The sequence below is a fragment of the Poecile atricapillus genome, chromosome 1, assembly GCF_030490865.1.
Source record: "Poecile atricapillus isolate bPoeAtr1 chromosome 1, bPoeAtr1.hap1, whole genome shotgun sequence".
NCBI classification, from domain to species: Eukaryota; Metazoa; Chordata; class Aves; order Passeriformes; family Paridae; genus Poecile; species Poecile atricapillus.
In genome coordinates this window covers 162,779,036-162,803,957 of record NC_081249.1, presented here as the reverse complement: position 1 = coordinate 162,803,957, position 24,922 = coordinate 162,779,036, and the positions used below count along the sequence as shown (strand labels likewise).

The 24,922-nt window shown below is 40.3% G+C and overlaps 2 protein-coding genes across 7 annotated transcripts in view; one reads left to right on the top strand and one right to left on the bottom strand.

Moving 5' to 3' along the window:
* The window catches only part of FLRT2 (fibronectin leucine rich transmembrane protein 2), a 61,331-nt gene extending 36,678 nt beyond the window's left edge, over positions 1 to 24,653 (bottom strand). Inside the window, exons 1-4 of one of the 6 annotated variants that reach the window (XR_009278803.1) lie at positions 24,346 to 24,653; positions 24,040 to 24,166; positions 22,698 to 23,615; positions 21,236 to 22,476 (exon numbers count right to left, since the gene is read on the bottom strand). The gene's annotated coding sequence lies outside the window, so the exon portion shown is untranslated. The other 5 variants (XM_058850258.1, XM_058850275.1, XM_058850267.1 and 2 more) reach the window with 5 other exon arrangements.
* Positions 10,763 to 21,173, top strand: LOC131585702 (serine/arginine repetitive matrix protein 1-like). Its single transcript, XM_058852126.1, has 4 exons — positions 10,763 to 10,813; positions 19,485 to 19,914; positions 20,053 to 20,117; positions 20,505 to 21,173. The coding sequence occupies exons 1-4, from the start codon at positions 10,763 to 10,765 to the stop codon at positions 20,976 to 20,978; spliced, it is 1,020 nt and encodes a 339-aa protein (XP_058708109.1). The 3' UTR covers positions 20,979 to 21,173.
* Positions 24,654 to 24,922: the final 269 nt, after the last annotated feature.

Below are 24,922 nucleotides of genomic sequence, written 5' to 3'. Positions count from 1 at the left end.
TTGAGCTAAATGCTTCTATTTTGTGAATGTCTCCTTACAACTGCAACAAATTATATTGTGAAAATGTGTGTTTCCTTTTGGGGGTGGGGGGGGGTGTGAAAATAAAAACAACAAAACTGGAAAAATATCTCTCTTACTGTTGACTTCAATTTTGAAGAATTTGAGATATTTAGATTTTTTTGGGACATTTCATGCAAATACAACCTTTCACTACATCATAAAGTGTTTTAGAGACAAAAGATGACAGTTCTGAACAAAGTTTCTGGGGTTGGTCAGAATTTTTAACCAGCTAGGACCAGAGGTTAAATTACTTGACCAAGTAAGCTCAGTGAGTCAGCAGCAGAGTCAGAAGAAAAAAGCCCCAGGAGTGAAATTTCATCTTTTTAGAGCGAACATAATTTTCCTGCTTAGCCAGGAATTCACTACAGTTTCTATAATATGCTTCTGCCTCCTCTAATCACTAAAGCACAATGGCTTTAAGTGGCTCTTCAGTTACTAAACTTTTAAAGGCTGTTTTGATGGTGTTGCTGGTGATATTTTTTGCCCTCTCATGTACTTGATCTCACATGATTTTACAAAAGTGCTCATCAATCTTACTTCAGTAATACAAGCTTAGGCAAGTAGCTTGATTTAAAATTTACTGACACTATAATCCCTTTAAATAGTTCCAGCACAGCATTAACTTATTATAGAGAATGACAGTATAATGCAAAAATTGAATAAAGTAAACTATAAATAAAATTTCTGAAGAAAGACAGACCTCATGTCAGTCTATTTGCACCAAAGAACATGAGGGCAATGTACCATATTTGTGAACTTGATCTACAAACGCTTTAGCAACTTTTGTTTATACGTACAGGTCTGACAATGGTAACATTTTCTGTCATAAATATTTGGAAACTGTGAAACAAAGAAAATAAAATAAATGAAAAAATCTGAAATTTTGAGCAGTCTGGAGAACATTTAATGGCCCAGAAGATTAAATTTTTCTTCTTTTAACAGCAAAAATCTGTTCAGATATTTCCTTACAATAACTTTTTTTTTTAAGTCATTACTATGCTTGATAAACTTATCACAAAAATTTTTAAATGCCAAATTGCTTATAGTCATTTTGCAGCAACACTCAAAAATCAGTAGAAGCTTAGCTGTGGCACCTTCAATACTTTCTTGAAAATCCTAATTTTCTGATGATAGTGACTGTCCAGAATTTTGCTCAATATGCTTGAGAAATATTTGAAATTGAAGAAATGATTCTTTGATTAAGTGATTATATTTTTAACCAATTCAGATGGGCATATTTTCCAATGCAATTTTACCAATGACATTCAATCTGGACAGCTAAAGTTCTCACATTGCTGAGATAACGTTATTGCTATTAATAATCTCAAAGAACCTCTGAGTTTGAAGCCATTGCGTAGAGCCTCAGATAGCTCCATAAAGGTCATTATTTTAATAGCTATAACACTAAAAATACTGGAAATTCCATACACTTGGCTTCATTGTCCTGTATGTTTACCTTCAAAAAGCCAGAATTTATTGTGACTGGAAGAACACTTGCAGGAAACATAAAACTACATAAGTGACACTCCAGTGCAAGCTAACCTTATGGTAATATAAATATTGATGTTATTAATGCCACCTAAAATATCCTCTGAAAGTATCCAATTAGAAATACACCTGCCTGTCTTGTGTGCAGCGTAGCAGTTTATGTCAACAAGGCATTGCTTCTATTGCAATGTTCTATTTTAAACAGATTTATAGCTCTGATGTCCTTCAGAAAGGGAAAGCAGATTGAGGAGATGCACAATGGGAGTAAGAAAGGACCAAGAAAAGAAAGAAAACCCAAATGCACTCAGGGTTAATAACATAAATTACATAGTATCTTTCTACAGATTTCCACAGAGTGTGATTTCAGCTATTGGTTGCACTTCAGGTAACTTCTCTTGTGTGAACATGGTTTCCTGACCTGAATGGAAATTTAAACATTTTCAAGGGTTTAGCAGTTAAGGCCTAAGGATATAATATCTGAAAGATATACATAACAGACCATATAAATAGGTGCCTGGACAAAAACTCTACCAGTGTTCACTTGACTCTCACTTCTATTTCAGTGCCTTGGGATCTAAATTACCTGAGGCTCCAATTGAAGACGATGCTGTAGTCAGTGCACTCTCTGTCAGAGAAGATAGGCATCCTATGGTACAGCTCAACTCTGATCAATCAATTTTGCTATTCCAAATGACCAAACACGGTTAATTAATTTATCATAAGCAGTGAGAAGGTTTCCTTATGCCAGCTCCGCCTGCTCTGCCGTTGCAGATGTATTTTCAACACTAATACATCAGTGGTTGTCAAAGCTAATTCCATCTGCACCTAGAAATGAGTTTTACATAATTTCTTGGAGACTATATATTAATTTTTGCTTTTAGAAAAATATCCCAATGTTCTGCTTATTTGAGACAAAGGCTAAAAGAGTAAAGATGCCATTCCAGCTAGTGCGACATGTATCATGATTTTCAGTTTCTCAAAAAGTGCTCAGCATTTCTCAGTCTTTTTTTGGATGATATCTGGAAAGAACCATGTTTCAGAAATGCAGTTTATTAGGTCTGTGAAGAATTTTAGCCTGCATGTTCCAAGTGTATATGGGAAATGCATATAGATATATCGAATCTTAGTTTTATAAACTTTCTTTATATCATTTAGGTTCAAACTAGATTTTACATGGTTTTGATTAAAAATGTTAAGATGCAGTACTGAGCCTGAATCATACTCTGAATTTCTGTGTGGTAGCTTAGATTCCAGGTGCCCATATAGTAAATTCTTGTCTCCCTTTGTGATGCATTCTTGTCTCAGTGCCCATGTTCCACTGAAACAGGAAAAGGAATACATCCTTTTCCAGATTGCCTGTATGACTTGTAATAAAATCACAAGTTAAGCTTTTTTATGTGGCCATTTATTGGACAGATGCTCCTTTGCATGACAGGGAAAGTATAAAGACCTCATAAACATATTAAGAGTTTTAGCAACTACTCAATGTAGCCTTAATTAACCATAAGGGACATGGAAAGGGTAGTCAGAAGAAGTTACCCTGTTTCTTTGATGTCACTGGGAATTATCTCTATTGATTTTTTCTGAAGGACAAACCATCACCTTTGACTCCAGGAACTTCAGTCACTTTTATTAAAACAGAGAATCTTAGCTATTTCAGTGCTATTATGGCACACAAATACCTAAAAATACCTAAACACCTAAAATAGATTACATCCAAATTAATCAATTGCCTGTCACAATGGACTGGTATTAAATTTCAGGGGTTTCTGCAACTCAAACTTGTGTTTAGGACACCAAATAAGTAATTCTGCATCACTTTACATATATCATTCCACCAAATCAAATTGTTTTATTTGAAATTTATTTAAATATTTCTAAAATTTTCAGCCAATTCTGGACATAATATGGGAAAAAAAAACTTATGACTGTGTTAAATTTAGGAGGAATGGATTCCTCATTAATGTCTTACATTCTCTTTAATTTTTTGTTATTCTGGAAAGGTAATCAGAGCAGATCATCTAGTTGAATGTTCTTTCTTCTGTTCAAGTCCTGAACCAGCATAAGTAATCTAAGAAAATTATGTCAGTACCGACCAACTGAGGAGCAGAGCTGCATGTTCAGAACACTAGAGTATATATTCTAGCATCATCAGATACACTGAATATTGAATCAGTAATTGGATGCCATATTTCAGCACACTGAAGCTCGCCCAGTATGATATTGCAGCATTTTCTCTTCAGGAAACATATGGGAATGAAAATTTCACATATATGACAAATTGCTTGGATAAACTGCATATTACAAAAAATTATTCTAACATTCTTTATTAGGGAAATTAGTTTGGGAAGTTCTAGCAGAGACAAGTTGTGCAAACCAAAATGTTTTGCAAAAACAAAAAGGGAAAGCAAAAAAGTTTTCCCTTGAAATAAATATTAATTCCTCCCATGTCTCTAGAAGGAAACTGGTTTTGACAAACTGTATTTTGCCTCTATTCCATTTAATTATTCACATCAACATTTACCAAGGGGGATTGGTCTTTTCTTAAATTCTCATTGCATGCCAGACTACCTGCTGCCCATTCTTATTGCTTTTATTACTTATTGCTGTTGTTTTTTTGGACTTTGCAAACAATACTGCTACAATTTAAATAAAAAATAAAAAAAAAGTCACCATGAGAGAACTTGATCTTCAAAAACAGCTTTTACTTCAAACTGTCTCAGATTTATATTTTATTTAGGTATGTGTGGAGACCTTGCAAAATGGTTATCATGTTCAAAACTTATTGACTTTTACTGGGATTCAAAGTATGCAGAATTCTAAAGGACTTGACCTCAGCTGTGGAGATTGCTTCTCAAATTTTTTTTTATCTAACTGGAAACAGAAGGAGCCAATGTCATATGCAGCATGAAACAGAGGCCTGCATTTCACAGCATTAACATCTCAGTCACTTTTGGGAGAGAGCAGGAAGGTAGGGGAGAAATTTAAAAAACTTCTATTGTTTTAGCATGAAATGACTGTGGTACAACTGCATGATCCTTAAGCTTTGGGTAAAAATAAAGCAATCATAGATACTGATGAGTAAGTAATGTTTTTAAGCAAGTAATTTTTAATAAAGTAATGTGGAGTTAATTGTCCCAGTAGCAAAGCCCCAAGAAGTCAGCTATTCCTGCCTGGAGATATCTGTAAAAGTGATATATACATATGTTGCAGTCACGGTCTCTTTGTTACAGTATTCTTCAGATTTTTGTTGTACTTTATGGAGAGCCTTACAATGTCCTTCCCCTATACTCCAAATTCATTTATTTATATAGAAAAGTCAGATCTCAGTCTCCCAGCCCCTTCATGTAGCAAAATGGTGATACATACTAAGCACATGTAGGAGCTTCTCTACAGCATGGCATACTAATCATCAAAATAAATCAAGAAGCTCTACTCAGTGTGAAAATTTAGCTGTTTGTGGAATGTCATTTTTTTAAAGTTTATATTAAAAAGCAGAGGGTTCTTTTACTTGTCTCTATTAGTATATTTAATGAAAATTTAACACACATGAATTTAACACACAAATGAATTTTTGAACATGCTGTTTGGACTAAATATAGTGCTTTTGATTGTATTTTCAAAAGTGTTGTGGATTTTTGCAATTGCTTTTTAAACTACTATGGATATAGGTAGCATGCACAAATAGGCAGATCACTGTAGCTGCCCATTTGATTTGTCAATGTACTGGTATTTGTATATTGATTCATAAATCATGAGCACTCTCTACTTCAGGCATTTCAGGTCTGTACATGCTGTGTTTCTGATTATTTACAGCTCCAAATATGTTTTGCCTGTCAATTGGTCTGATACAAAGATATTCATCTTCTTTCTGTTTTATCCTATAGGGGGAGATTTTAAACAAGGATTAAGTCCCTTCATTTTCATTTATGTAGATGTAAAATAATTCCAGATTTTAAAAGAAACATATTTATACTGGAGAAAAATCTGTGGTGAAAGTGTGATCAGTCATACTTTAGTTTTTGCTATTTCAGGTTTTACAATTCCTTTTCCCCTGTTCATAATGATACATCATGAGAAGACTTAAACAGTGAAAAATTATCAGAAAGATCTCCCTCTATTTAAGAGCAGGAATATGAGATATGATGTTATTTATTTCCCATTATTTTATTTGCAGCAATTAATTTAAAGGAGAAGTTCCTCAAATGACTGTCAGCAATTATAGAACATGAGTACTTATTTATAATAAGGAGAATCTTCCTCCTAGAAATTGCTTGAAAAGCCAGAAATACACTGGGATCATGAATTTTACTTTTGTAATTACCTGAGAGCAAGGAAGAGGAGATTTGTTTCTTGTCAGATCAGTTCTAATCTCATTTTCCCACTGCCTAAAATGACAGCTTTGTACTGATATCTATTAGTGAACCTGTGGACTCCTTCCTCTCTGATAAGAGATGTTAAAATAGATGGAATCATAGTACCGTGAAAATGCAACCCTTTAATCTCGGTGGGAAGACCTAGGTATCAGCACATCTAGGGCTTTTAACATTAGAGGTTACAACAGAAGGGCAAAGTGAGGGAGAGGGAGAGAGCAAGGGTGGGACAGAGATGCTGTATGTAACATTTCTAGAACCATCCATTGGGAGTAATTTTTGAAACATTGTTATTTGCAGTTGGAATATGAAACAAAATTGATGTCATTTTGCTAATTACTTATCTAGATTGTGCATGTGTATCAAGTCAGTGGGGTTATAAACGTGATCGATGCACCCATAAGTTACTGTGTGTACAAACCACTGCCCTGAATTTCATGATCAGAAGGGAATTTAAAGATTTTCAATTCTGACTGACCAGGTCTCATGTTGAGTATTAATAATTCTCTGCATGTTATAAAGACATGTAACCTTATTGAACATCACAGAACACTTTTGGAATGGCATCTTTCACTAAAGTTTTACATATTGGCATTAGGTTAATACGGTGATGAGCAGAATAAGATCACCTAGAACAGAATGCAATGTGCCTCATTATTATTCACTTTGTTTTATATCTAGTTACAAAACATTGTACTAGTTTCTATAAAGGAAACAATGACTAAAGAAAGGACACATTTATTATCAGACATTAGGAGCCTCTGGGGAACTACTGAAATTTGTACCAGAAAAAGGCCACTAAATCCTGAATGACAAAACATCACTGGTTACCAGCTAGCAAAGTCTTACTGTAAATTCTGGAGATAAATATTCACTGCAGCACAGCAATACTGAATTTTCTCCAGTAACATTACAGCAGTTGTCTCATGCTTTTCTTATCTTTCTTAGACAACACCACCATCAGAATACGCACAGCTATAAGCCTAACTGAAATTTAAAAATGGCAAATTGATTTCTGTCATTATTCTCCCTGCTCCTGCAATAGAGAGCTTCTGCTGCAGGAAAAATTATTTAATTCATTAAAACTGAATAGTTCAAAATTTACTGCAAGTGGCAAAAGTCCACTGTTGTATTGACAAAGCCATTATGTCTGTAGTCCTCTAGCAGAAGGAGATGACAGTTAGGCTGGTAAATATTTTAGAGCCATATTGCATGCCCAAAATGGTCACATGCCCGTGAAAATCAAGCTACATTAGTTATAGCAATGGTGGAATGCATGAAAAAGTCACGGAAAACATGTCAGTCACAATGGGCACAGCAATTGCTATGAGATGGATATAAGGATCATAACTGCAGTATAAAATAGATGCCTCAATAAATTACTGCACAAATGACTCTGAAACTCCAAACTGTGGCAAATAACTACAGCAGCGCTGTAAACCTGACCTTAGGCAATTGCATGCCCAAGCATTTCCAGTTAAATCAAGAAAAAAAATATTTACTTTGTGTGAGATTTGAAGAGCAGGGTCCTCTATTGATTCTGAGGAAGCCAGGGCACGAACAGCAGTGTCAGCTCCCAGAGTGCAATCCTTTCCCCTTACTGTTTAAGAAGGAAGGCTGGCCTACAGTCATGGCTCTAACAAGGAGCTCAACAGAGAAGTTTTCGGTTTTATGTTGTCAATAATTCAGCTGTAAACTGTTTGAGCCCTGATTTACACAAGTGCTACTACACATCTAATATCAAGCAGCTTTCTGAATCTGCGTGTGCATCAGAATTCATTGATCAAATGCTGAATGAATTCCTCCTATCTCATGTTTACATTCCCTCTTTTTATGTCAAGAAAAATACTGTAGTGTTTGTTTCTGATAATGTGCTTCTTACGAGGACTTGTACAGTGTGTCTGAGGCTCACGTCTGCTGTGTAAGAACAGAGGAAGAAGAGCATGTGGAGGTCAAAGAGCAGTTTGTCTTCCTTACCTAACAAATCTTTTCACTTCTGGCAAGGGCTGGAAAAGAAGACTTTGTTAATAGTGGTAGGTTTACCTGAGTCTACCTTTCACTTCATATAGATCACCAAAGACTATGCTTGAATTTCAAATAGTAAGAAAAAATTTTGTATTCAGCAAGAGAAACCCTGTGTCATTTACTCCCCCTGTAAGTTTTTAAAATATTGCACTTTTTTGTTACTTCTTGTAGACTGCTAGAAAAAATTAATCAGAAACTGTAACACTGTTTCTGTTGTCAGGGATGACATGTTGACTAATTTCTTACCCTAGTAAGGGTATTTTTATTTCCACTTGTTCTTCATTTGTTTGAATTGTCTAATAAAGTATTTGCTAATTTGACAAAATTTGAATTTTCTCCAATTTCCAAAAATCAATTATTTAAAAACATGTTTGGCTAAATTTTAGTGCTCAGGAAAAGGGAAGGCAGATACCACCAAGCAAATCATCACACACGAGTTCCCTGGCACAGTTCCACTGAAGCAGTTCAGTCCCACACCTGTCCTGGAACTATTCACAGAGCTAATCTATGCAGTAGTTATTCCCGTGTGGGCAACTATCCATGAGAGGCTTGACTGAGACCAGCCAAATTCATCTGCCTTGTGTTTTATTACTCACAGGAAGCTTGATCTGAAAGAATGAAGGGCTAACATGTTAACTCATACTGTGCCATTTTTCCACTGAGTATTTTTTTGTCTCTCTTTCAGTTACAGTATCTGAATTCTAGTCAGATTCTTTACTGGACTTTCTGTGAGATAATAAGTAAGCAAATAACTAGAATTACATGGTGTTCCAAATATTATTGCTACCACAATACTCATGGAGAAGGCTGACAGTGTAAAAAAAATTGCACACCCTCACTAACAAATCAAGGACATATATCTTTAGTATAGCCTTCACCATGAATTATCTCCTTCCTTCATATAAAGGGCTCAGACTTGGTGCTGATGCTGATTGTGGGCATTTGGTGTGCCTGGGGGAAGAGAAATGCCAACCCTCCCATATGTACATGCACACGGAATTTCTGCAGCCACTGCTGGTTTAGTCCTCAGTCTGCACCACTTTTATCCCCTGACTGCAGAAGCCAGCGCTGAACTCTGCCCTGCCTTCAGCTGCAAGAGGCAAAAGCATACTGCAGACCACAGCCTAGAGTTTGATCAATGTTTGATCTAGCCAGTGATTTAATCAACAGGACAGCATGAATGCACTGATGACGCAGAAAAAACATCACAATTCTGAGTGTTACAGCACACAATGAACATTTTCTTCATCAGGTTTCTTACAAACAACAGCAATAAAGACCCGCTTTGGTGTCGTTTGCTCCCATGGCACTGTCCACATTGCACCCCTAATTGAGTCTTTTTTTTGTCACATAAGGGGTCTCTAATATCTTTCAGATGGGATGTCTAAAATAGCTGCCAGGATCTATATTATATACTTTAAGTAACAAATAATATTAATTATTTCCCCTTGATTTATCCACATAAACACACTTTCTGTGAATAAATCCATTCCTGAGAGGAAAATTTAAGACTAGTTTCTCACTGACTGCTTTATACATCCCATCTTTTACTCTGTATCTGTTATTTCTTATAGTCAAAATGCATAGTTTCTAAAGATACAAAAATGAGAACACAGGATAATATTAATAGGGAATAGGCAAAAGAACAACAGACCCACAAAAACAGCAAGGGTTCTGTTTTAGATATAACACTCTGAGAAAACATTAACTGTGTGATAATTCAAATATGTTATGCCCACCAGAGAAACAATTAGGGGAATGCAACAGATCCTTTTGTCCCATCTTAGCTTGTCCTAGAAGGTGCACTGTTCTGCTTCTCCCTCTCATGGCGGTCATTTTCTTCTCAGATGAATAGCACCTTAGGTGGCTAAAACTGTGATCACTAGAAAATTTTGATTTTCTGTTGCACAAAAACTTATCTCTGGACTTAATTTGGTCTGGACAATTTTGATTACTCACTTCCATCCTGTTTTTCAGCTACTTTCTAGTTACTTTCCCTTTCAAGCTTTTATCTTTCCTTGGCATAAGACTTCAATACTCGACTTTCAAAAATTATATGCGAAATATTTAAATGAAAATAAAAGCTGCTGTGAACATTATTATTTCAGTTTTGATAGTATCTTTAGGATACTTGTCCTCAATGCACCTGACATGACAGACATAAGAGGATGAACTCCAGCTTAAAGATCCTTCTTAGCTGAAGAGCTAACTAAAAATTCTGATTCAGCCTATGCTGTCATATGTATTTAAAAAGTAGAGACAGTGAAAGAGAGAAATAGGAGAGTAGAACGCTGCTACCAGAATACAAACACATGTCAATTAAAGTACCCCAGACAGTGGAAAGGCAAATTTCATAGCAAGACTCCAGGTCTTTTTTTATTTCCTATTGTATTAAATAGGAGATAATCTTTTAGAAATGCACTGAAAGAGTTAAAAAGATTGCCTTTTGACAAGCATTGGCTATCAATCAACACAAGACAATATACAGTGCTATATTTAAACACCCCTTCCCAAGATTGCCAAGTGTTTTTTCACAAGACTTAAGCAGCCTGCGAACCGACACTGATGTTATCTGAAATTTAAAAGTGTTTGTTCTCCTAGTGCTCAGAAAGGATCATCTTTCTGCAGCTGGTTGGCTATACTAGAGGATGCCTTCTCTGGGTCAGCACATGCATAACCAGACAGTCACTCAGCAGATTGTAAAATATGATTGCATATGAGATATTGATGGCCTAAGGGAAGTTCTGAATATCAGAGGTTCATAATTAGAATATCTATGCATTTGATTCAATAGAGTTTCCATCAATGTCACCGACATGAGTGGTTATGAATTTCAGAGTCATCTCGGCTCATACGGGCTGATTTATGTACTTTCAGTTTTGGACAAATGAAGGGTGAAGAGTTAAAACTCTTGTACCTAGAGACCTCCTTATCCTTTGAAGGGCTCTGAAATTTATAATTGCCTCTCCTGGTACTCAGGATCAAGCTCCACACTTGGTAACTCATGACCTATTTATGATCATGCCATCCATCCACTTTCAGTCGTTCTGTCCTCTTATCTGTAAATCCACAGTCACACCATGTAGGATGTGTGGATCTGCTGATAAGACATTTTTGCAGGAAAGAGAATCTGGGCAGATCAACAGTTCTGTTGCCAGAGCTGCTGGCAGCAACTCTAACATCTCATTTATTCCAGATTTATAAAGATCCACTGTGCTGATCTGAGAACAGAGCTCAGCGTTTGACTTCTGTGATAACAGACAAACCTGTATGTGGTACTAAATATAAAGTTAAATAGATACTGATAAAATTATCCAGTGTGGAACAGAAAACAACCATCTTGTTAGCATTGAGATTTCCACAGCTCCTGAACTCTGGGCCTGAGCGCCCTTTGGTTTTGCTTTTGGGTTTGTTTTAGTGGGTTTTGGTTGTTTTTTTTAATTGTCATTTGGTTTTCTATAACAGAATTTTACTGGAATTATACATAACTAAAAACTTAGGTTCTAAGTTATCACACAAGAAGGGATACAGAACCCTGCATCCAGAATTTAAAATGAAATCAAATTTCAACATTTTTCTTGAGACTGTATTGAATGGAGCAATACTTGTGAAAACTGTCCTGTATTAACTGTGGAGGGAAAGTACTACAGTAGAAAAACAAACAAGCTAGAAAAACCCATTTAACAGTTTACATTTCAAAGTTCTGCAGTATCAGTCTTTACCCCACTACCTAGTTAAATAATAAAAAAGGAAGATGTTAACTAAGCTTCAGGAGAAAGCAGATTTTGTTAAATGATCTTTTGTTACTCTAATTCTCTTGAATATATCTTTTTTGTTGTTTTTTTTTCTGTATTTTGTGTGTGTGTGTCCCCAAATGCATGTATTTCCATATTTATCATTTTAAATACATAATACCACATGAATAAAAAGATTTTTAAAAGGAGATTTTTATAGGGTTCAACATGGATAAAGGAACTAGAGTAACATTACTGTCATGCTCTGCCACAGATGTTTAGGCATCTCTAGGCAATTATAAGGGACATGGCTGTGTCTGTGGCAGTCAAAGTGCACATTCTTAAAAGAATGAGAGGTGTCCATTATGCTTCTTTCTTTCCTAAGTATTTCCACAGCTATAGTAGTAGACACTTCTCTCCATGAGTAAAGACAGTAATTCTGCTGCACTACTGATAGACAATAAGGTTTTGAAGTTAGTTTTGTTACAGTGAAAGTAATTTCTCAAATAATAATAAAAAAATGCTTCTACTGGCAAACTGCATTTTACAATTTACTGTTGAACTGTTCAAGAGGCAGCTCTTCACTGAGCAGCATGGCACAGGGCCAGAACGAGCTATTTCAAAAATCACTGTTAGGCATATACCAATTTGATACACAGGATTTAGCAATATAGAGAGAATCACTGTCTGTATGTGATCAGGTTCTGTTAAATTTTAACAGTCCCTCACTGTATACTCATCTTCAGTGCGAGAAAATTTGTTCTTAGAAAATTAAATCTGTTTTAAAGATGGAGAAATTTATCAGTCTGGATAATAGCATGTTTTATTTGCTTAGTTTACTTATTTGGTTTTGGAAATAAATTTTCAGTGGGCAGCTAAATGATAAAATATTGAAAAAGTTTAAATTAAGAAAGAAAATGCTATGAGCATATTAGAGAGAGAAGCGTGACCGGTTGGTTAGTCTTTCCTGTCTTTTCTGTCTCCACTTTCTCTTCTCCAATGAATAAGGTGGGGGCTTGCAGTAATGGATCTGTACGATATGATGCAATATGCATATAGAATAGTAATATATTTAATTGGAGTCCTACAATCACCAGATCTAAGATAACACCAATTCAGGTATCAGAATATTTTGGCTTTTGTTGGTTTTGGGTTTTTTTTTTGTTTGTTTTTTGGTTTTGCTTTTTTTTTGGCTATTTTTTTTTTTACATAACAAATGATGAAACTCAAGAGCAAGTTATAAACTGATATAGCTCAAGAAATAATGTGTAGTCTTGGAGCATTTGTGACTAACTCCAAAGCTAAGTGGTTAAAGATAAGAATAAGGCTAAACCTAGATGATCCAGTGAGATGGCCTGCGAAACCAGACGGACAAGACTGTTAAATAGGGTACATTTAGTTGGATGCAAATCTCTCAATGACACAAGAAGCACCACCTAGGAAAAACTTCCTAGATCACAAATGAAATTATAAGGCACTGCTAACAAATACTCCTTCATTTAGAGACACCTGACATGGTTTCAGTTAGTATTTAAGGCATGAAACAGGCTCACTGAAACTTCTTCACTTATTGAAACCATAATTCATTAAATGATATGCACACATGATGCCTTGTCTACAGACAGTTTTTACGGAAGCATAAACTTTGTGTCTGTGACAAACACATACACTGCTACAATCCTAGTAAAGACACAATTCTAGTAAATTAAATTACTTTTACCTACATAGCTTGTTTTCCTGTACATGTGTGAAGAAGCTGCTATTAAAAGCATATATACATTAGGATAACCAGAGACATGCTGTTAGGGTTGTATCATCTTCAATTACAGCTAAATGACATCACTTTGGGTATTTAAATCATTACTCACATGAGTAATACCTAATAATGAGAAGAGTGTCTGTGAAATTAACTTGCCAGTGAAAGAGAGAAGGATTGAGTCTGGAATCAAGTACAATAATTTTAAATGCAGTTCTTCAGCTGTGAAGCTGTATTTCATAAGCACAGGTGAGTTTGCTACAGACTCTTTCCATTGACCTCAGGAGCAGCACCTCTTGGGAGCACCTCAGCTTTTTCACCCTGTATAGAAATTTCCAATGCACTGGAGAAAAAGTACATCTTTTTTTGTTTAATTTGATTTGAAGCTCACCAACAAAATTGATTTTGAAGTAATTTTAATTATATACACTTTGAAAGGTCTGAGGGAGACCTCTATGATTAGAAAGTCACAGCCACCTATATATGTAACACATACAAAAACTGTATATATGTGCATGCACATATATATAACCTACATTTCCTTTTCAAAACTGCATTCTCATGTTCTTTGAGTATGATATTGATTGAAATGGTTTTTTGGTGTTAGCTTCCAATGACATTGTAAAGGTCATCTTTTTTCTCTGTAGGGAAAAGATACAGGAAATCTTAAGAGAAAGAAATATTTGTACCCTGAACCTACAGGTCTGCAGCTGATGACCCTGTGACTGCAGTTTGACCATGTTTTGATCCTCTGCAGCCTGTGAAGAGGGAAGACTGTGCCTGAGCATCACGACAGCCCCCCAGCACTCCCAGGACGTGCTGCTGGAGCACTTTCCCATGCAGACAACCCTTCCAGAGATGGTGTCCCTTGGCTAACTCCTGGGGAACAGCTTGGCCAGGTAGGAGCTGCTAGTGCAGCACTGCAGGTACTGGCAGAAAAAGCTCTGCTCTTTAGTCTAATTTGACCTGTTGGTTTTGTGAAGGAACAGCAAAGGCTTCCAGTGAGAACTGGGAGTAACACTGCAGCACACTGATTTCTGTTTTTGGGAGGTGCTGTTGAGGCTTTTCATCCAGAGACCTCACCATCTCTGCTCTCAAGAGGTCATGTAGTACTTCCATATAGTTTACAGTATTTACCACAAGAGAAGTGTGCAGCATCAGCCTGCCCAGGCCTTCCTGAACACAGATGTACATGACAATGAATGTCTTATAAATCAGATATGGAATTTCAAAATCTTTTGCTTGTAATGCTCCCACAGGATCTCAGACATTTAAAAAATCATGAAAATTTTGACTGAAGAGAATTTTTGGAATTGTTTTAGATTAATTTAGACATCTAGAAGGAACTAGCTTGATATCTATATGAATTTTTTAAGATAATTAGATTACCAATGACAACTTGGACACTATAAAGAACTTTGTCCAAAGAGCAGAACTTCTGTCACTTCCTTCAAACCTTTTCACTGTGATATATTCAAAAATAAATGATGATAAAGGGAAATAAGTACTGAATTCTGTGGCTCAAGGTATGTCTCTGCCTGGGCCAGGATTTCCGAAAACACAGTGCAGACCATCACAGTAATCTACAGATTATTTTACTTCAAAATGTTTTGACTGCAATCTTTAATCCACAACCGTTGCATCGAATTACAATGATAACTGATATTGTGAATAGTTAGCTGGTGTTTAAGAGTTATGAAAATTGCCTCTTGACTTGAAGGCCAGGCCAGAATATTATCTGTGACATCTAATATTCTGTTTAGTAAGGGGCAGATCCTACAATGCACTGAGCAGGGCCTGTTGGAAGCAGGTCACCTCTCACCTGAGGCCAGAGAAAAGCCATCACTTTTCAGGACCAAATCTGCCAATGATCTGATCCTGTATATCAAAAGATTTAGGCTTTTTCCTGAAAGGACTTAGCAGTTTCAAAGATAGCACCTTTGAATGATAAACAATTTCCTGTGTCATATGCCTTTTTAAATACATACTTGCATTAAATTTGGCTATAAAATGTTTATGAAAAAAAACCCAAACCAAATAAAATAGTCATATCTTGAAGTAAAATATAAAGAAGACTGTTTCTAGGTAGAGTTGAAAGACAAGATTTCTTTTAAGAAGGGAAACTTTACAGACCTTGCTCTGCATCATAAACTTTTCAGGAATGCTGAATAGACCATGATGGATTTGTTTTAAGTCATGCTAGTATTTAATTTTGATACAGTTCAAGGGGCCACATCAAAAGAAGGAATCAAAGACAGAAAAAAATCAAACAAACAACCAGTAAACTGGGAAAATCATCAATTAATAAAAAAAGAAAGGTATAAGAAGGTCCCAACACCTTTCACCCATGGCTGAAAATATCAGATTAAATCGTAGTATTCCTGGGGCATATTGTTTGATGTGATTAGAATATAATTTGTTAAACAGAGTAGAGCTTTTATTTCAAGCACTTCTTTCTTGAGTATCATTGACAGATTAAGGTTTAAGTTTGTTTAAAATAAATGAATAAAACATGCCATCATTTTAATGATGATCTTCTTGTGGTTGTTTTTCTTTAAAAGAAGTCAGTAACTTGAAAGGTGTGGGTTACACATAGCTGTAGGGAAACTGAAGCTCATATCTTCAGTGTATATTAAATTAGTCTTCTTCAAAAAAATAACAACTTATTCTACTATATTATTCTTTTCTATTTTTTTTTTTTTTAGCAAGAGAAAAAAATACAAATATTTGTTTAAAAATATAAAATAAAAACCAATTTTTATACCTTTAGGGCAAGTTCCAACTCTTTTGGTTTCTTGAGGAAATAAATAAAAAGGTTTGCAGAAAGACTCCTAAAAAGACTGCCCAAGGGGGAGGGAAGGAAACACCTAAAAACATCACATTACCAAGCGCTGAGGTAATCAACTACAATCTGAGAAATGTCAAACAGTGGTATTCATCTACTCAAAGATTTTGCTGATCAAGTCCTTAACTGCCATTTACAATCACTAACTAAAATATGGAATATAGTTGTGGATATAAACAAGAGGCAAATTAGTATTGGAAAGCTGGGTTTAATAATCCCCTAAAAGAGTCCATCTGTTTTATAAAGACCTTTTTTTCCTTGATCTCTGACATGTATTCCTAATATAGACAGCACTGAATTTTTTTATTTATTTTGTTTTTTTACATTTTTTAAACACCCTGGTACTATAAACTCTACTCATAGAATATCTGATCTGAGTGTTTCTCTCAAGTTTCAATTATGTAAGCACTAAGGGGGAATAAAATTGCACACAGGTTTAGCCTGCTTTAGAATAAGTATTATAACATCAGACAAATATAAATGCAATTCCTTTATTACTGATGTTCAATAGCACTGGTTACTTATTTTTCTAATTTTGCAAATATTTATGATATTATCACTGGAATAGTTGAAACATTGAAAACACTTTCATGTTTGGAACTGGAGTTCAGTTTTGTTTTCCTGCTTAAAACACTAGAAAATCATATTGTTTGCAATGAATATAAGATAGATAACCTAATAAACTAGGTGATTTGCAGGTGTAGAAGACTAAAACAATCTATAGCCTGCGTTTCCAATCCATTGTGGTGAAGGGAAAAAAACACCATTGACTACACCCTTTTCACAGATAGAGGTCACTAATGGACTGGATTTGAATCTGCCTAGTGAAAGCCTGAAAGTTACATGAAAGTATCTTAGACAAAAATGAACTCTTTTTGAGATTAAAGAGGTAACAGAAATGATTAAGAAACAAAGCTCTCACCTTCCTGGAAAAAATATTATCTTAAGTGTGCCTTCTTTCTAGTCCTTTAAATAGTTCAGTGCTGGAAAAGCCTCACTGTTGTACTTGTTTTGACTCCTTTTTGTTTTCTTCACTTGTTAAAACTATGTCTCTCCTTCTCTGCTGCAGGAAGGGTAGGGAAGTCAGCCCTAATGACATCCCACATTTTAGATACTGCTATTTTAAGCAGTTGAATGCAAGCACATTCTCGATTCTTGAAGGAAAGCATAGCCTATGTAATGCAGATTCCAACTGGAAGGGTGTAGGGTTGCGCAAAGCAGATATGTCTACATCCTAAATCAAACTCTCCAGCAGGCCAGGATATAAATGTGACTTGTAACAGTGGCTCAAATTAGATCCAGACTTCCCCAAGCCAAACACAGATAACATCACCTTATACAAAATATAGGGTGTATGTGTGTGTGAGGAGTGACTCTTAAGAAAGCTGGGTGCATTCCAGCACCACTTCTTGCTAAAGCCTTGGACTTTGGAAATGACTGTTCTAGTCACAGGTAGTTTTATAGACATTCTATTTGCACAGTGCTCTGACTTGTTTTACCTATAGTACTCCAGGCCTGAGCTCTCTTAACTGCCTCACTACCATATCAGGACACAGAACAACCATTGAAATAGCTTCTTGAAATCTCTCCTCACATAATTTTCAGAAATAAGACCAACACTAACATTCTAACATCACTTTTGTCACATAGAAATAATGACTTTAAAATCACATCTGTTATGTCTTTTTTTATTATGCAATGTTTAGATCTTTTTCATTATGCAAAGTTTATGTCTCAGTGATAACATTGCATATATCATCACTTTCAAAGAAAGGAAAGAAGGGTGGACAGAGATATAGGTACAGTACCTTTTAAGAGTTTTGAAAAAAAATGCCAGGATGAACTTTTCTCCTTCCAAAAATACATATATTGAAAAACAATTCATTAGCTTTGTCTTAAACAACAAATATATAAAGGTCTTTCTTTGGATAAAGACCATGTCAGTGACTGAAGCAAGGAATTAAGTCCATGGAAATTTGTGGGGGTTTTGCATGGTTAGTTTGGTTCATTAAACACAAGCACTGATCAGTCTCAACCTCTAAACTGGCTTAATTTCACTGCAAGCACTGTAAAGTTAGTTACAGTAAATAAACCTCTCTTTAACACACACCCTGATTTTCGGGGGGGGGGGGGGAGGGAATGAATCAGAGAGGGAGAAGGAGGTAGAGAGGGAGAGGTCTGACTTGCTTTTGGTATGGTTTCCTGCTCCTCATCTAAGGAACCTCTCCCCTTCTATTTGGCTGAATGCTGCATTGCAAAAAACAGTATCTGAAGAAGTATAATCAGTACCTTCCACACACAGTGCAGGAATTTACACGGATTTGTGCTTTGGATTTATTAGCTTATTGTAAGCCTTAAAACAGATTTCCTCCATTAAAATTAATTAAAAGCTCCTGTTGACTGCTTCCCACTCTGAAAAGAAGGTGGAGAATCTTACTCTCTTAACTTTGCTGATTGTTTATTTATCTTTTTATGGGGTTTAATATATTCAAGAGCAGTGCTTTCAGCTGCTTGACTTCCTTTTGCGATCTACTATTTTTTGTTCACACACCATCCCCAAGCACCCAGCCCCCCCCCCCCCCCCAAGTATTTATTCTTATTTTGTCAGATCCCCGTCAGGTCTCTGAGCGGCTCCTTTGTGCTCCTAAGTCTTGATCGGATTCTCTTATCCTCGCCCCCACCCACTCACCGGCAGCCCCGCTCCGGAGCTGCTGATGGGGATCTGATGGATCCTCCTGCCGGGCGCAGCTCCCGACTCTCCCCGTAGATTCCTTAGCACTCGCCAGCGCCGAACTAAGCCGACTCCCTCTTCCGAGCAAGGCTCACCTCTAAAGGTCCCGTTTCCCCGAGCCACCTCCCAAGCAGAGCCGCCGGCGCTGCTCACACGGGCTCTCTGCCCGTGCCCCTGCCGCAGGGGTAGTCCTCGGCTCTCCCCTCCCCACGGGGTGGGGGCCAGGCTCGGCACCCTCCCGGCTCGCAGTGAAACGCCACCCGGGAGCTCCCTGCGGCTGCCAGCCCCGGGTCCCGCTCCGGAGCCTCTCTCACGCACAGCAGCCCGGGCACCCTCTAGCACTTGCCGCCGGCCATTCATAAATCCCCACTGGTGCGAGCCCGGCGCCGCCGACACGGGGCTCTAACGTGGCGAAGGCGGTGTTTCTGACACAGCCTGAGCCCGGCTCCTCAACTTTGCCATCTGGGAGAAGGCAAAGGGCACCGCGGCTTTAAACCGCCCGGGGCTAGAATTACCAGAAAGGAAAAGAGTGAGAAATGAAATCCCAACTGTACCTGGCGGTGTCTGGGAATCCCTCGCCGGCACCGATCGTAATCCCCCTCCGCGCCTCTGGCCCCCCACACCAAAACTTTGCCGCCGCCGCTCCTCGGTGGTGGCCGCCGCCGCCCTCCGCCCGGCGCCGCTCCCGGCCGGCCCCGCGGGCCCGTTCCCCGCCGGCCGCCGCCGCTCCGAGCGACCCCCGCGCCTCCCGCGCCTTCCTCCGCCCTTACGAGGCGGCGGCATCGTCCTACCCCCTGCTCCGCCACCTCCTCCTCCGGCGCGCAGCCCACGGCTCTGGCATTCCCAACGCACTTTCTCTCCTCGGTTCGCTCTCTCTTTCCCCCGCCGTTCTTCCTTCTCCGGTAAAAAATATAAACGAGAGGGGACCGCGGCTACGTTTGGTCTTGGGGTTTCTTTCTGGGTTGTTTTTTTTTTGTTGTTGTTGTTGTTTGCTTTTTTTTTTTTTTTTGTCTTTTTCTGTCCTCTGGAAATGATGAAAGGATCACACGAGGAGCAGGCACGGCGACCCAGGACCCTCGTAAGTCGGAGAAGGCATCGGACACATGTATGTGAGTATACGTGTGAGCGTGTGTGTGTGTGTGTGTCTGGCTCTCTCCAAGTCCTGCGCCTGCCTCCAGCCGGGATTGCAGGCTGATCTTAGCAGTAATGATGCCTCACATCTCACTATTCCCTGCTAATGTAAGTCGTGCCTTTTTTTCCTCCCTGCCTGACACCCCAGGGAGATGTTTACAGTAATGAATTCAGTTGATAGCCATCTCTCTCTCTCTCTCCTGGAGTCCCTCCCACATTTCTAGTTTAAAGAATGCTTGGAAGGCAGGGCTGCAACCTAAAGCTTTCCAAGAGGCAAAGTCAGGCTAGATTTTCTCTTTTTCTTCTTTCCTTATTTCCCTCCCCGTCCCCCCCGTCTCCCCCGGCTGCTTTTAACCCCTAGGTTGCTGAGGACAATTTAGCAAGCTCTATCGGCTTGGACTCGCCCTCTCCCCCTTTTTCAGCGATGGGAAGCAAGCGGGCGGCGCTGCCGGGGGATGCACGGGCTGCGCAGAGCCCGATCCCCGCCCTGCCTCACTCTGAGCCCGCCGGGCCGGCGCTGCGGGAGAGGAAGGTGCGGGTATCGCCGTCCTTCGCGGCGGGACTGCCCCGGCACCGCTGCTCCGGGGGCGCTCCGCGTGGATCGGAGCGGATCGGAAGGGAGGCCGGGAAGAGAGCTGAAAAACTCCCCGAGCGGCGGTTCTGGGAGATGCCCTCGCTAGCAATAATTACAGCCGTGCTCTCCACCAACATGGCGATATTTCATGTGCAGCCGCCGCCAAGCCCGCCTCCCCCACCCCCTTTTTTTGCTCTCCTTCCTCCCTTGCGAACTTTTAGATACGCAGTACCAGTATTCAACAAATATAACATAGAATAAAAGAATCTCCAGCCCTCAGGGAAGAGACGGACCTCCTCCAGTATTCTGTCTGGTTTTCATCATCAGTCATAAAGACTTAAAAACCTCTGGAGAAACCGCCTTTTGCCCTAAAGCGGTAACAACACCCACTCCACCCCCCACCCTCCTATTTCTCCTGTACACTCAGTGCATATGAGAGTGAGTGTGTGTGTTTGTGTGTGTGTGTGTGTGTGTGTGTGTGTGTGTGTGTGTGTGTGTGTGTGTGTGCCGGGCTGTCTGCGCTTGTTTCGGAGTAACCCTTCCCCCGCCGTCCAGCTCCCTAGCAGCCAACTGCCTCGTCCTGGCAAGTCCACTTAAAGACAAAGCTATTTAATACCGAGAAGCACTTGAGCGATACGATACAGCCGTCACGGTCGGATGTGGGGTGTGCCAAGAGAATTTGCCTCAAACTCCTACATTAGTAATGAAAACGCACAGCGCAGCTTTTGCTGCGAGTTACTTTAAGAAACGGGCTGAGGAGGGACGCAGGAGAGGGAGCTGATCAATGCCATGTGTCGAGGAAACAGAAAAAGGAACCGAAATGCCTCGGAGTTGGCTTGCCCCTCACCCCTGGCTGCTCAGTGCCTTCTATTTGCTCGGCCGTACCTCAAAAGCTGAATTACTCGCTATTAGCTCCGCGCCTCCTTCGCCCTTCGCTTGGGGGGGCTAAACCACTCCCGACTTCAAAGGCTCAATAAAGCCGTAGCGAGGAGCCCCGGCGAGGGTCAGCCCAGCCGCCTGTGCTCGGCGCAGTTCCTGCCCCCGCACTCGCCGGGCCCTCCAGCCGCTGCCTCCGAGGGGACTCCCGAGAGTCCGGATGGACAGCCCGGAGCCTCGCCGCCTGCTCGCTCGGAGGAGGAAGAGGACTTGTGCCCTCACCTACGAGGAGTGATGGGGGTGGGGAGCGAGCACGGACAGGGGAGCGCAGGTAGCCAGCGTTTCTCGGGGGACTGAGCAAGAGGAAGGAAGTTAAGGACGAGAACCCGCTTCCCTCCCTGCTTTTCGCCCCAGGATGGAGGGGAGGCAGCCCGGGGCCCTCCGCGGGTCCCAGCCGGCCGGGAAGAAGAGGGCGTGACACCGGTCAGTCCCGCGGCCAGAGCCTGCATCCCCGCCTCGGAGCTGGGGCTGCTCTGTAGTCGAGTCTGCTCGCAGCTGCCAGCTGGTCCCGAGGGATGAAAGGATCAGGAGCCCCTTAGAGTACAAAGGCTAATATTCTAGGTATTTTTTGACTTTTTAAGATTTTTCTTTATTTATTTCTCTGCATACTTTTCAGAGCTCTTATTTGAGCATGATTTATATATGCCTCATGAAGCTGATGGACAACTAGTGCATTTTCTAGCTGGCGGAAAAGACCCTCTCTTTCTCATGTTTACTCCACCTGTCCCTCTGTTTTCCACGTCCCCGATATTAGCAGCCTGGCGTCAGCACAGAAGGCAGAGCTGGCCATTGTCGATGGCAGGTATTTTTGCCCTCTGTGCCCCTAATCAGGGAAGAAAGTGGGACTATTAAAAACTTCTGCAAGGCTGCAGGCAGTTGCCCTGTTCCGCAGTCTCAAAGGGATTAGGCGGAATTATCCCTGTTTCTCTCCCTGTCCCTGGACCCTCAACCGGTCTATACTTCAAATCAGTGAATGGTACTCAGGACACGTTTTGGTCAAATAAACATCGTGTCAATTCAGAAAGTGACTTAATCAGGCGTTACCTGCTCCTGCGGAAAGGGGTTCCTTCTCTGTAGGTCACCCAAAGCCCACCGGGTCCGGCAGGTTGAAAGGGGAGAAAGTGGCAGAACCGCTGGGCTCCAGCATGGTACTGTTTTAGGGATCACCACCGAGGTCTCTGTTTTCCATAGCTGCCAGTGGTCACCAACACCCAAAGTTGCTCTCAAGGAAAGGAGGAAAGAAATTATCTTCCCAAACTGCTCTCCAGCCGGTCATTTGACCCTGACACCCACCGATGACACTGAAGCACACCCCGTTGAAGCGGCTAAACGCCTCGCAATTTCCTGTCTTCTGTTCCCCCGGGCGGCCCCGGCGCACCGCCGCCGAGCGATCTTATCGCCGTGCCATCATTATTCACCGGTGACAACCAGAGATGCAGCGCTCCTAAGTGGGGGTGACAGATTTCAAACGCGGGGCTGCAGCGTATCCAGCCTCAGACATATTCTTCCTCAAACTTTGCCTAGCAAGCAAGTCAGTGGCTTAACCCTTTGCAGCTCTTTCTCTCGCCCGGGGACCGAGACCCCAGCAGCGGGGAATGCTGCTTTGGGGGGAATGCGGGACAAGACGGCTACTTGGCTGGAGATGGTTTATTACGTGCCGTTTTCTATTCTTGGTTATTTTCACTTGAAACAGATGAGAACCGCCAACTCCGGGGAGCAGATGGAGGGCTTTTCTGTGATTAGGGGCTGGAAAAAATCCTCTTGGCAAAGCAGATCGCTGGGGACTCACCTGTGGTCCCTCTCTGTCACCAAGTCAGCAAACTCATCTGCATGGCACGAATTCCTCTCATACGCATATACACAGAGCTTCTGCACTTTCCCCAGCCAGGTGTGGTTAAAAGCGCAATTCCAAAAGTGCTATTTCACTCAGATCTCGAGATTCAGCTCTTTACAGGTTATTAACTACAACAGAGAAAGGAGCAAGTGAGAAAGAAACATATTTTCAGGAAAAAAAGAAAGGAAAAAATAGCCTTGTTCACATATGCACTTTGTACTCAAAGGAAATATTTACCACCACCAAACTCCAGCCTGTCAGAGCATGTTTCTTTCTAAAAACAAGAAACCTTAAAACTGAAAAAACCCATGTGCAATTCAAAGATGACATGAAGTGCTTGAAAGCACTTTACACAAAGTATATACCACCAGCCCAGAGCCCGATGTCAAGACAACAGGGAAATAAGATTAACAAACTCTATTGATTGCCTAGTATTCATTTTTATATATTTTCAGTGCATTATGATGTTTTTGTCACCCTTCTCTGCCCCAACCCCCCCTAAAAAAATTAAAAATAATAATGATAATAATAAAAGTAAAGTGGGGACACGACCTCTGGCTGCAGCTCCGGGAGGTCCTTCCAGAGCCCCTGTGGTCATGCTGCAGGAAGGCTGGAGAAGCAGGTAGATGTGTATGAATGGGAATTTCAGTGCTTTCTCCATTAAATGTGTAAGATAAGGCTGGACAAGGGAGGAGAAGAATCCTACAGTAAGCAAAAGGACAGAAAAAAAAAATATTCTCCTCCCACCCACATTTCTAAGTTCCGATTTTAAGCACAGCAGGAAAATAAAATTCTTCAAATGAAGAACCCCCAGCCACACTCAACCCTTCCCCTCCACGAAACTCCCCCAAACCTGACCCTTTGGACACGGCACATATCCTTGTCCAGCCGGTGCCAGCAGGTGAGGTGAGCGGGGCCCGAGAGCAGGCGCGGCGGTTCCGCGGGCAGGAGGAGAAGCGCTGCCGCAGGTGCGCAGCGGAGCTCCGCGGGCGCGGAGCGGGGCCGCCTGCACGTCCCGCGGCGCGGCCAAGGTGGCAGCAGAGCACAGCGCTAGGATGGACACGTTCCCCCCTTCGCTCCTTCCAACACGCTCTGCTTAAAGTGCTGCACACCCCTTCCCCCTCTTCCCCGCTCCCCACGTAATCTTGGTAATAGTCTGATTACTTGGACTTTAAACAATTTTTCCCCTCACCGTCACCACACTATAAATGTGTCAAGGATGGATTTATTTATTTATTTGCTAGCAAACCGCTTTGCATGGTTGAAAAGCTGTAAACTGAAAGGAGAATATAGAAATATATTCTCTTTAAATTATCTCTGATCATACAAGATGGCTAGCCTGGAGTGATGGTCCACTGATCCATAATACAACCTCACTCATCTTATAGAAAATGTAAGATGGGATAACACTAAGAAATGTTATAAAAATGGAAGT

Coding starts and splice junctions, on each gene's coding strand:
- LOC131585702 (XM_058852126.1), top strand. CDS start 10,763: ATGAGTGGTTATGAATTTCAGAGTCATCTCGGCTCATACGGGCTGATT. Junction 19,915..20,052: donor CCGCCGTTCTTCCTTCTCCG/GTAAAAAATATA, acceptor AAATGATGAAAG/GATCACACGAGGAGCAGGCA. Junction 20,118..20,504: donor GGAGAAGGCATCGGACACAT/GTATGTGAGTAT, acceptor TTTAACCCCTAG/GTTGCTGAGGACAATTTAGC.